At 40.2% G+C, this 12,072-nt stretch overlaps 1 protein-coding gene across 6 annotated transcripts in view; it reads left to right on the top strand.

Annotated features, from left to right (window-relative positions):
• LOC136666634 (membrane-associated guanylate kinase, WW and PDZ domain-containing protein 1-like) overlaps positions 1-12,072 on the top strand; it is a 185,210-nt gene that overhangs the window by 143,298 nt on the left and 29,840 nt on the right. For 5 of the 6 annotated variants that reach the window (XM_066644947.1, XM_066644945.1, XM_066644944.1 and 2 more), the window contains one exon: positions 4,036-4,303. In XM_066644947.1, the coding sequence (XP_066501044.1) occupies positions 4,036-4,303 (268 nt within the window). The remainder of the gene's footprint in view (positions 1-4,035; positions 4,304-12,072) is intronic. The other variant, XM_066644943.1, reaches the window with a different exon arrangement.

Below are 12,072 nucleotides of genomic sequence, written 5' to 3'. Positions count from 1 at the left end.
TCCCTTTCTGTTTTTTTCTTTTGTGCTCCTTTTTATCTCTTCTACTATCCTTCACTTCTGTTATCTGCTTTTGTCTATTCTTGTATATTATTGTCTTTCTTCTTGTGTTTCTCTTCTTTTAATTGATTATTCTCTTCATCTCTTCTCTCCTATATTCTTCTCTATTCTCTTCTCCTCTCTTGTGCTATCCTTCTCTATTGTTATGTACTTTCCTCTTCTCAATTATTGTATTTCTCCTTATGTTTCTACTTTCACGGATTTATCATTCTCTTATTCTCTCCTCTCCTGTCATTCTTCTCTTCTCTTCTCTTCTACTATCCTTCCCTATTTTCTGTTATATTTATCCTCTTCCCTTTTTCTTTATTATCACCTTTCTCTGTCTTACTCCTCTTTCCATTGATTTTTTCACTTTTATGTTTTTCTCTCCTCATTCATTCTCTCTTCTGACTTATTGTGCTTGTGTGAGGTGCTCGTGTTCTGAACTGAATCTCATCACTCCCCTGTTTGTAATTTGAACAGAAAATTAAAGTCCACCATAGAAAATAAAGTGAATGACATAACTAATATTATTGAACTATAATAACTGTACAACCACTAGGGAATAACACAGTAAAAGAGTGTACAGTCCAGCAACTACTGACTACTGAGATGTCACAGACGCCAAACCACAGGAAGCTTTCAGGCTTGTGCTCTTTTTTTGCCAAGAAGCTTTAAGAACGCCGGTGCTGAATCATGCTTGCGTTCGCAAATGACCACCTGTTTCACGCAGTTCTCAGTCAGGTAGTCTACCTTTAGCAATACTTTGGCCAAAAGCACGACTGGGAGCAGTTGCACAGGAGCAAAAGGGACCGACTACCTGTTAATACCCTTCAGTTCAAAAGACATACTGGATGATCAGGTGTCTACAGACTTGAATGAAATCAGATTGTTCCTCAGAGTGTTCCTTTAAGTGTTCATCTTTGTCTTTATCTTTGAGGGACAAAAGCATCCAGAGCCTTATTGACTCACCTGTGCAGATCTATAGGTTGCATTGAATTACAGGTAAACTGAGGCACAGGGTAGTCAAGGTGATATTCTGAAGTCAGGTTTAGTGTAGGTGGAGGTCAGTAATAGTGCATTGCATTTGCAGAACCCTGCAGAGTCCTAGATAAACAGTGTTTTATGTCAGAGTTTCTGAGCCACTGATGGTTAAGAAATGATTATGCCTGACTTTAGAGTTGTGTATGAGAGCAAATGCTATTTGAAATATGTAGCGTTAGAAGAGGATCAAAGACAGGCTGAACAGTGTCAAATAGAATAGCTAATATATGAAGTTAGATTCAAAGTTACAGCAGTAAAACAACGAGAGAGAGAGAGAGAGAGAGAGAGAGAGAGAATAAGAAAATCAGTAGACATGTACATGCTGTTGCTTTCTGAGATTGCTTAAGGCATTTTTTTCATGTTTGAGGGGTCATGGTGGGGCAATGGCCCTTCCAGTGAGTCGTCACTTTGAGTCAGAATCAGGTCTGTGTGTGTGTGTGTGTGTGTGTGTGTGTGTTTATGCCTGAGCCTTCACAGATACAGAGCATTCTAAATATATTTCACTTTGAATCAAAATATGTTTGGACACAAAGCATGTTATGCTAAAGATATTTTAGTGTATAGCTAAACAGTTGATTTGGTGATATTGTAGCATGTAGCTGAGCAGTTGATTGGTGATAATGTACTGTGTAGCTGAGGGGTTGTTATGGTGATATTGTAGTGTCTATCTGAGCGATTAATTTAGTGATATGGTAGCATGTAGCTGAGCAGTTGTTATGGTGATATTATAGCATGTAGCTGAGCAGTTGACTTGGTGATGTTGTAGCCTGTTGCTGAGTGGTTAATTTGGTGATATTGTAGCATTTAGCTGAGTGGTTGTTATGGTGATGTTGTAGCCTGTAGCTGAGTGGTTAATTTGGTGATATTGTAGCATTTAGCTGAGTAGTTGTTATGGTGATGTTGTAGCCTGTAGCTGAGTGGTTAATTTGGTGATATTGTAGCATTTAGCTGAGTGGTTGTTATGGTGATGTTGTAGCCTGTAGCTGAGAGGTTAATTTGGTGATATTGTAGCGTTTAGCTGAGTGGTTGTTATGGTGATGTTGTAGCCTGTAGCTGAGTGGTTAATTTGGTGATATTGTAGCATTTAGCTGAGTGGTTGTTATGGTGATGTTGTAGCCTGTAGCTGAGTGGTTAATTTGGTGATATTGTAGCATTTTGCTGAGCGGTTGTTATGGTGATGTTATAGCCTGTAGCTGAGCTGTTGATTTTGTAATATGTTTGCATGTAACTAAGTGGTTGAATTTGTGAGAGCATATAGCTGAGTGGTTGATTTGGTGAAGTTGTAGCGTGTAGCTGAGGGGTGGTTTTTGTGATATTGTAGCATGTAGTTGAGCGGTTGTTATGGTGATATTGTAGCATTTAGCTGAGCATTTGGTGATTATATAGCAGAAATCTATCAGAAAAGCTTTTTCAATATTGTAGGCCACAGCAGTCAATTGCTTTGGCAGAACTACAGGAACAAAATCCACAGAGAAAAGAGGTGGAAGGTGAAATAATCTGAAAATGCTTGTAAAGAAATGTAAAGAACCATATGTGTGGGTTTCAAATAAGTGCACATTATAGTGTGTGCGCACGTGCACACACACACACTCACACTCACTCACTCACTCCCCTGCACATGGCCTTGTGTGTTGTTTTTCCTCTTTCACCCTCCCCACATTATTCTATCTCTGTCCTTCTACTTCACCTCTCCATTCTTTTGTCTCTCCTTTCGCTTTTCATCTCCCTCTATCTGCTCTATCTTGTCTCCATCTCCGGCCTCTAAACCCGCCCTTCACTTTCTCTACCGACGCCCCCCTCATTCTCTCTCTCTCTCTCTCTCTCTCTCTCTCTCTCTCTCTCTCTCCTGTCCTTCATCTTCTCGTTTTTTTTCCCCTTGGCTTTTAGTATTCACTCCAGTCCAACTCTCAGCTCAATCCTTCCTGCTCTTGCTCACACTCACTGTCTGGCTTTTCTGGGTCGGTTCAAAAGAGCCTTATTGAAATGGGTGCTGAGTAAAAAGTGTAGTGCAAAGCAGCTCTCTCTTTCTCTCTCTCTTTTTCTGTAACTCTTTCCCCTCCACCCTCACACTGAGGGTCATTTGATGATGTATTATTTGAATAGCCATTCGCATAGAATTGCATCAATGAAATATAGTCAAGAGCTGACTTGTGTTTTCTATGCATTTTCTCTCTCTCTCTCTCTCTCTCTCTCTCTCTCTCTCTCTCCCTCTTATTTTTGGTTTTCCTTATCACCAGAAACAAAAGAAAAGTGTCAGCTGTTGAATTTTATTATAGGTCAAGTTAAGTCTGGCATTTATTTTAGTCGAAAGAAGATGGTGGACTCTGGGGTCTGTTGTGATATTTGTCAGGTTTTTAAAAGATTAGTACAATCACACATTAAAGTGGAGTTTTTTATAAACAGATGTATAATTTTAATGGGTTTGATGAGGTATGGGACTGTACTGGGGCTCTCTGCTCCATAGAAAATAGGATTTTATTTAGTTTAGTTATTTAGATTTAAAATAAACATTGACTGACTGATAATAAAGGTTAATTCAAATATTTCTCTCTCTCTCTCTCTCTTTCCCTCCCTCTCAATGGCCTCTACTTCTATAACCCTTTGTTTCTCAATCCCTTGATCATTCTCTCTCTTTTTTATTGCCATTATTTTCCTCTCAACCATTCTCTTCTTTTCTCTCTCTCTCTCACTCAATTTTTTTCCTCACCCTTTATAATTTCATCTTCTCCTAACTCTCTTTCACTTCCCTTCGCCTCCCCCACTCAATATCTTTCTCTCTCCTGAGCTGTCCTTCACTCTCCTCCACTTTCTCTCTGCCTTATTCTTCCCCTCTTTTTTCCATCACCCTCCTACATATCTCTCCGTATCTCAATGTCCCTTCCTGTCTATTTAAATCCCACTTCTATGTCCTTCTCCAATTCTCTCTCTCTCTCTCTCTCTCTCTCTCTCTCTCAGCAGTTGGAGAGGAAGGACAGCCAGGGCAGTTCACAGCACAGTGTGTGTAGTCACCGCAGCACTCACACTGACTCTCCTGCGCGCGTGGCGCCCACTGTGGCTGGTGAGACGCTGGCGGCTCCGCCCCCAGTGCCACCAGTGCCCCCGCCCCCCACCCAACCCCTCCCTAGCCTGCCCCCGCTGGAGCCTCCCGCCAATGGAACCCTTCAGAAGAAGCCTGATCCCTTCAAGATCTGGGCACAGTCCAGGAGCATGTATGAGAGCCGGAGTGAGTAGCCCATCGTTGATAGCAAAACCACTTCCAACTCAAGTTAAGGACCTTGCGTCACCCATTTCTCAAACACCCTCCCAACGAATATGAAAATGATCTCACTGCTTCTGTCTTTGGCTCTGATTGAAAACATCCCTAGAAACCTAGAAAAACGAATGAGGGACAACAGTACAGTGACAACAAAGGTCCGTGCTGCATGAGCAGACATGAGCAGGAGTTGGCTGTGGTGTACGCAATGAAAACACAACCAGATTACAGCTGAAATAAATGGGAAAAGTAATGAACTCTAGGTCATATGCAGTTAAATATGGACCAAAAATATAATATCTTCAAGATCTATCTATACTCTGCATGCAACTTTTTCTTTTGTGTTTGTGGATGTTGTAAAACTATATAAATCACAACAATTTGTCAACAAAATTGTCAAAATTGAAGCATGCCAAATGGAGAAGTGTAGGCTAGATTCAAAACACCTTCACATTCAAAAACCAAAATGGTTTCTTTAAAACCACTGTTTTTTGGCACTTGCTGGTTTCACTGACCTCGGCATGTCTTGCTGAATGAGACGTGCTGTTGTTATGTTAACCCCAGTCCATTTCTGAACATTTGCCATGGCCATTTTATACCATTCCTCTCTTTCCAAGGCTGACATCGAAGAGGTGAGGTAAAATCTTGCCTGCATTTTAAGAGTGAATTATTATCAAAAGGAAGTATCAGATCAGACCAGAGTAGTGAAGGATCAGCATTGGGGGCAAATTAAATAATATTATAAAAGTAACATCCTTAGTCCTGGCACTTGTTTTCCTCTGGACAAAGTTTGTGAAAAAGTTGTTGCCTTGGAGATTGTGTTGGCATCATTTTCTTGCACTGGCGCTAGCGTTTGTGTCTGAACCAAGGTAAAAACAAGCAGTTGGAAGCAATTTCCTCTTCTAGCTTTTGAGATCTAAAAGATTTTTATCTTTTTTCTTGGGCAAAGTAGAAGCGCGACTCTTTTGTCCTAGTGTGGCTAACATCGTAATTCAATCATTTCTAGATCAGTCAGGTTCAGGTAGTTCAGATCAGCAGGAAAGAAATGGGAATTTGATCAAAATCGTCCTCAGAAGTTCTGTCTTAAATCAGACTCTGCTATTTTCACTCTACAGTTGACAAAAGGAAAGTTGGCAATTTTAGGACAAGATCAATCACGGTCTTAAAATAATTGAAGCCTGTTAGAACACTGTTTGGGCTGAAGTGCAGACAGACCAGACCTCTGAGACGTCATTGTCTCCTGCGGACTAAAATACCAGGGCTTGCTTTATGAGGCCTAATAACTCAGATCAGATCATTTCAATTTCAGAAATTCCATTTTAGAGATACCACCTACATTATGGTTAAAGGTCCATTTCTGGCCAGTATTTCATAAAGCATTTATGGGCAATATGTGTCTGTGCAACTAGAATGGGAATGAACCGTGGAAATATGGATAAATCCTGAGGTATTTTTTTTTGGCAGAGACATCCTGCATTGAATGGCTTTTTATGACTCAGTGTTTGCTTTCTGGAGCATGTAGTTTATGATTATGTAGGTTGTGAATGTTTCATAACAATGCGCAAAGGTGTAGTGTAAAGTTTGTATTATTATCTCAAACAAAGAGCTGATATTATGGTGGAAAAGTGAGTTTCCTCCAGTATTTTAAAATCAAATGCTATTATTTCAGTCTATAAGGACCATATATAGAATGTATGCCACAAAATACCCCGCATATAATTAGCTGTTTTCGCAGTGCCACCAAGGGCTCTGCTCTGCAGTGGGTCCCAAAAAGGCTGGCAAACAGATTGAATTTGAAATACACCTCAGTGGGAATAAACTTGGTCAACACAACAAATTTTGGAACAATAGACACAATTCTTCCCTCAGGAGGCATTGATTGACTCAGGATGCGGTTGTGAAAAAAGCAAAAAGAGAACACTAATTTTCTCCCAGGTTATTATGCTCGTAATAAAAATAAAATTAGAAAATAATAATAATAATAGTAATAAAAAAGGGGCTATAAGACATTAGGTCCCCTGTGGAGCCTAGCCCATTTCACTTTGAAAGCACAGTGCATGACAGCCAATAAGAACAGATTTATTTCAGAAATATTATTTAAGGCACAGTATAAAAACAAAGAAAATCATAATCTGTTTAATTCCGAGAATAAACAAGAGGCTGGAAAAGAGTAAAATGATATTAAACTGAGTTATAACTGTGGATCAGGATGTCAGGCACGTCAGTTGCAAGAAATATGTCAGATATGACTCTATCAACACTTAGCACACACACACCAAAGGATTCTTTCACTTTGTTTGCAGCAGGTAGAAATGCTCTTGGGTGTTTTTGTTTCCTCAGCTGTGTGTGGGTGTCCCTTGTAAGGAAATGCGATGCTGATGGGTGATCTTTGCACTTTCTGACACTTGTCGTGCAGGAGGATGGAGCTGACGCTTATTTGTCGGCGTGGTTTTTCATTTTCAGGTCGAAACGGGACATTGGGTTGCATCAGGAATGAAGGGGCTGATTTTGAGAGGTTTTGTCTGAGAATGTCCCTTTGGATTCGTATCTTTGGATTCGTATCTGTTTGCGTGTGGGTGGGTGTTGTAGTTTTTCTGGGGATTTTATTTTTTTATTTTTTTATTTTTATTTTTTGGTGATATAGAATCTCCAAGCTGCAAGTCTGACTAACACACTAATGAGGTTTCATAACTGCAAGGGCTTAGTGTGAATCAGAGAGAACTGCCCAGAGAGATTTTCTCTCTCTCTCTCTCTCTCTCTCTTTCTCCTCGCTCTCACTGTGTTATACATTATTTATGACCCTTTCGCATACTCCCACACACTGCTAGAGAAGATACAAGGAGCAAAAGCTTAACTTACTGAAATGTGATGAAATCTCTCATCTTATCAGTCCCTATTCACCGCAGCAGTATTTCTGTATTACAGTAAAAGTAGCCCCAGTTTAAAATAATGCAGACTGAGATTAAGACGGGTACTTATCCTGTTATATAATCCCTCTCATGCTAACCGTATGTTCCCAGCTTTGAGTTATATACAGAGTGTGAGTAACTAAGGGGTGGCCCTCCTGACAGACTTTCTACTTGTGGTAACATCATAAAGGTATCTGTGGAGAGGAGAGGGCTTATCCTGCATTTTTCCTCTATTTTATTTATTCATATAGGTTTACGTAGCAAAGGAGTCATAGTTTCATATTTTCATGACCATTTCCCAACCTCTCTTTATTATTTAGAGTGAAACCAACAGATGTTGGTACTCTACAGTGGCCCTAACAAGTTTTGGGAGTATGTGGATGTTTGTGTCATACTGAGCAAGAATACACAGATTCATTAATGGAAATCACTGGATATTGCCCTTAAGCATTTTGTTGAACACAAGTGAGTGTGTGAGGGATTACCTCCCAGTTTCCTGCAGTCTTCGATAAATAATGTATGATACGCCTGTCACAATAATTACATTAGCAATTTATCATTGATTAAAATATATATATGGAACCTCTACCTACGAACTTGATCCGTTCCGTGACCTGGTTCGTAAGTAGAAAATTCGTTTCTCGAGTCAATTTTCCGCATTTAAAATAATGGAAAAGCAATTAATGCATTCCAGCCCATGCCGAAAGTCACCACTTTTGCACTGATATATGTTTACAACACTCTCAAATTAGTAAATAAATACATATAGCAAATAAAATAGAAATACAGTGGTAGCAGTAATAAAGAAATAAAAAAGTTTTAAGTGGTTACACATCGCTACCTTGAAGACGTGACGACTGGCTGGAGGAGTAACACAGGCACTGGCTGTATGAGGGGAGGTGGGGGGAATAACGGAGAGTAGGCGGGTGAATGTGTGGAGACGAAGCGTAGATACGGCTTAACTTAGCACGAATTTCGATGTCTGCTATTTACACTAATGCTAAATTGCTAAAACTACAATTTGCTAATCTTAAAAGCTCACTCAAGTCTGGGCGCGCTGGGAGACTCGCCTATTGGGGTCAGTGGCCATTTCCAGCCACCGGCTCGGTAGAGGCTCGGGTTCGTTTATAGAGTCATGGTTCGTTGGTGGAAGTAAAAATATTCAAATGCCCGGTTCGTATCTTGGAAAGTTCGTTAGTATAGGCATTCGTTAGTAGAGGTTCCACTGTATATATGGTTTTATTTTATTATGTATGGATTATTTTTAACTACATTTTTGCTAAAGATTCATTGTTGTTTAAAGAGGTGTAATTGAGTAATTGCATTATTATAATATTGCCATTATGTAAGTGGCATACAAAAGTCTTAGATTGACAGTAATACCGTTTATAGCAATCACATTTGGGAAAATATATCGACCACAAAAAATGGTTTAAATCTGTTTAAATGACCTCTGTTCTCAGTGGCTGTGATGTATTGTGCCTTATTTGAAAAATATTTTAAGCTCAAACACTCCTTTTAACTACAACATGAGGCTAAACTGTTGTAGGCGGAATAGGTGGATGTGTGCGTGCGCTTTGTTTTTAGTCTCATCACAAAACACTTCAGTTTAAAACATACTCAATTTATGGATTTTATGGACTGGGGATGAATGATACAGTTAAAACTATACATTTACATAGTATTTATATTACATTGGAAAACTCTTTCATTCATGCTGTCATCTGTCCTTAAAGCTCATCTTTATCTCTGGATTTGTGTAGTAGTACAGAGCAGGTCAGCATAAGTTCAGTGTGTGTGTGTGTGTGTGTGTGTATGCGTGCTGGATGGCAGATTGTTCACTAATAGCAGCATTTGGTGCCTCCCATGTGCCCACTGATGCTGCCAGGACCCAATCAGGCCTGTTAAACGATCCGCAAGGAGCGGCTAGGACAGCTAAACGATCCACACTGGGTTCCGGGCCATGGCCAGACCTTTTCAAACGAGCCGTGAGCCACTCCCAGCTATGGCCAGGACAGTTAAACGATCCATGCTGAGTTACCTGCGGAGGCCATTTTGTTGTGCGTCTGTGTGAAAGCTTCATGCCTCCCTGCTTTGTTCCCGACTGGCTCAGGAGACACAAAGGGCCCATTCGGACAGAGCAAAAGTAGCAGGGAAAGACCGCCAAGTTGCAGGACGTGTGAGCTATCGACTGTGCCTCTGCACCTTGCATTTGTCCACTCATGACTGCTTGGGCTAAAAGATATGGCCACAAATCTGATTTATTGGTGTATTGACACTATGTCATCATCATCATTGTCAACATGTTTATTTATATAGCAGCTTTTCCATGCTCAAGGACACTTTACAGTTATAATTTCAAGGGCATTTTACAACAACTATTTCACAGCAGACAAGACATGCACACACACAGTTCTCCATCAAGGGGAGAAAGAAACCCAAAGAGGAGTTTGTGGCTTGTAGCTACATATACCTACCACTGTGATAAGAAGATCCTTGTGTTGTTGCTACTCAAACTCTACCACAGTGGGGGGAAAGTTCCCAGCTTGGTGCTACTCCACTCCACCAGCATGGTGGGAATGTCCTTGGCTAGTGGCTACTCAAAAGTCCACCACAACTGGAGGAAGGTGCCTAGCTCATAGCTGCTACAGAGATAATGTTCCTGGCTCGGGCTGCTCATGCTAAGTCGAATGTCGGAGCTGAGAGTTGGGTCATACCTGATCTTTCTGTGTTCCAGTTAAACATTCAGAAAACCCTATGCCCTAGGTTTCCATTGTTAGCTTGTTGCTGTTTAGGACTGTTAGCAATACCAGTTAATAATGACGCGTTATCCGATATTTTAAGCATCCAAACACCATGGAAAAATGTCTACATTTAGCAGTTGGACAGTTACTATGTGTATGACTAATTTAATGAGACCCAGATAGATAGACGTTCTAATAAAATTATGACACTACCACTTTTACCAACTGCTGATGCGCAGGCAGCCATCTTGGACAAGTAAGAAATCCAATTTGTGGTGGCATTCCAGTTGAAATTTCCTACTTGGAACTTGGTCATTCTGAAATCTGAGTTCAAATGTAATGGAATGTAATGTCAGATTCCACCATCACCTTGAGAACAATTTTGGCTTGGGCTACTCAAATTCTGTCACCCCTGTGCAGCAGAGCAGTGGAATTGCCATACCGCAAGACACTACATTTAAAAAGTTAGAATAGTTAGCTTGCCAAGTGTCTTAGCTTCATGCAGTCGTGAGTGAATGGATAGACTTCCTCTCCCACTTCTAACACTGTGTTAAAGGCTCACACAGGCACATAGTATAATAAGATAATATAACGTACACTGGGTTGAGGAACAGAGCATCTAACAGATCTAATTCCAGATCTCCTTTCCCTCCAGCATTCTTTCACGTTGTAATGTTTTTAGGTGCCTGACTGCAATTCATTGAAGTCTTGCTCACTCCCTTTCCACATCTATCAACAGAAAGAGATCAAAAGAGAAATGGTCCATTCTTGAGTGTGATTTTCCTGGCTGGTTAACAGATTGCCACAAAATGACTTTTGTCCTCCAGTAGCCTGCTGGAGAAGCCATAAGGGCATTGCTTATGCATGTGTGTGTGGATATATGTAAGGTGTGTTTGTGTGTGTGTGTGTGTGTGTGCATTCCTGGAAAACAGGAAATGTCTCAGGAAGCTTTCAGCTCTTTATTTAGTGAATCAATGTTATTTAATCCCGAGTAGTTAGTCTTTTAATTTCAATCTGTTTTCATAGAGCCCTGTACAAGCTGAATTTGATTTTTATGTTCTACACTTCTGTAAAGTCACTATATCTACTTTATGCCACTCATTATAATCCAATACAGACAAGAAGCAGATACTTTTGATAAAAGAAGCAGGTTTATAATAGTGTGTATTCATTTTATAAAGGTGAAGTTTCAGTCAGCGTCAGCCATTTTCAGGTAATGGGTCGTCTTCGGGTGTGTGATCGTTCTTAGTGCATCTCGTTAGAGTAAGTGTGAACACTCCCTTCTGAACTCAAATAGGAGGTGGGTCTCTGTTTCTAAACAAACCCTAACAGTAAGAAATGCAATAGGAACCAAAGGCATCTAAACAAACTAAACACTGGTTGTATCCTAAGATGTAAAAATAATCATGCCGTGAGGGAACAGAGTGCGTTAAAGCCAAACAGTGAACTAAGGAATGATCTTGACTCTGGAGGTCCATAGTCGACCTGCTTTGGTTTGTGCAGTGGAAGGATTTCTGGCAATGTTTTGACTCTTTTATCCATGTCATCTCTTGCTGTGTTTCTAGTTGGTAAAACTACCTCCAGGCAAACACACACAACCCTGATAAGTGTAATAAGCCCAGCTGATGACTCTGATGACTGGCTGATAATATTAAAGTCTTACTTGAGTCCTGGCAGTGGTACTGATATTGGATCATTAGCTCTGGATCACAAACTCCATTCCAGATTACATCGAAAGTATTGAATGGGCAATACTTTACTCCCAAGCTCACCAGTGTCTGTGCTCCTCAGCCCAGCGTGGCCAGCTTTATACCCCTCTTGAAGGCCTGTTATAAGATGTGGTGATCTTAAAGGAGGCTAATTATAAAGTGTGTCTACAAACATTTATAGTTGTAATAGATATTAGAATGATATCTTTATCCTTTTTAGACTTTTTCATCATGGCACTCTGATGTTTTTTCAGGCTCTGTTTGATAATGCCTTGGCTTTCAAATGCGCTGTAAATTATTAATGAAAACGTCGATTGAAAGTAAGATCATTTTGTGGCTATGATAAGATCGTTTGTATCTGTTAAATGGCAAAAAAG

The sequence above is a fragment of the Hoplias malabaricus genome, chromosome 14 (genome assembly GCF_029633855.1).
Source record: "Hoplias malabaricus isolate fHopMal1 chromosome 14, fHopMal1.hap1, whole genome shotgun sequence".
Classification (NCBI taxonomy): Eukaryota; Metazoa; Chordata; class Actinopteri; order Characiformes; family Erythrinidae; genus Hoplias; species Hoplias malabaricus.
Note: the sequence above shows the minus strand (reverse complement) of the source record. Positions and strands in the feature narration are given on the sequence as shown.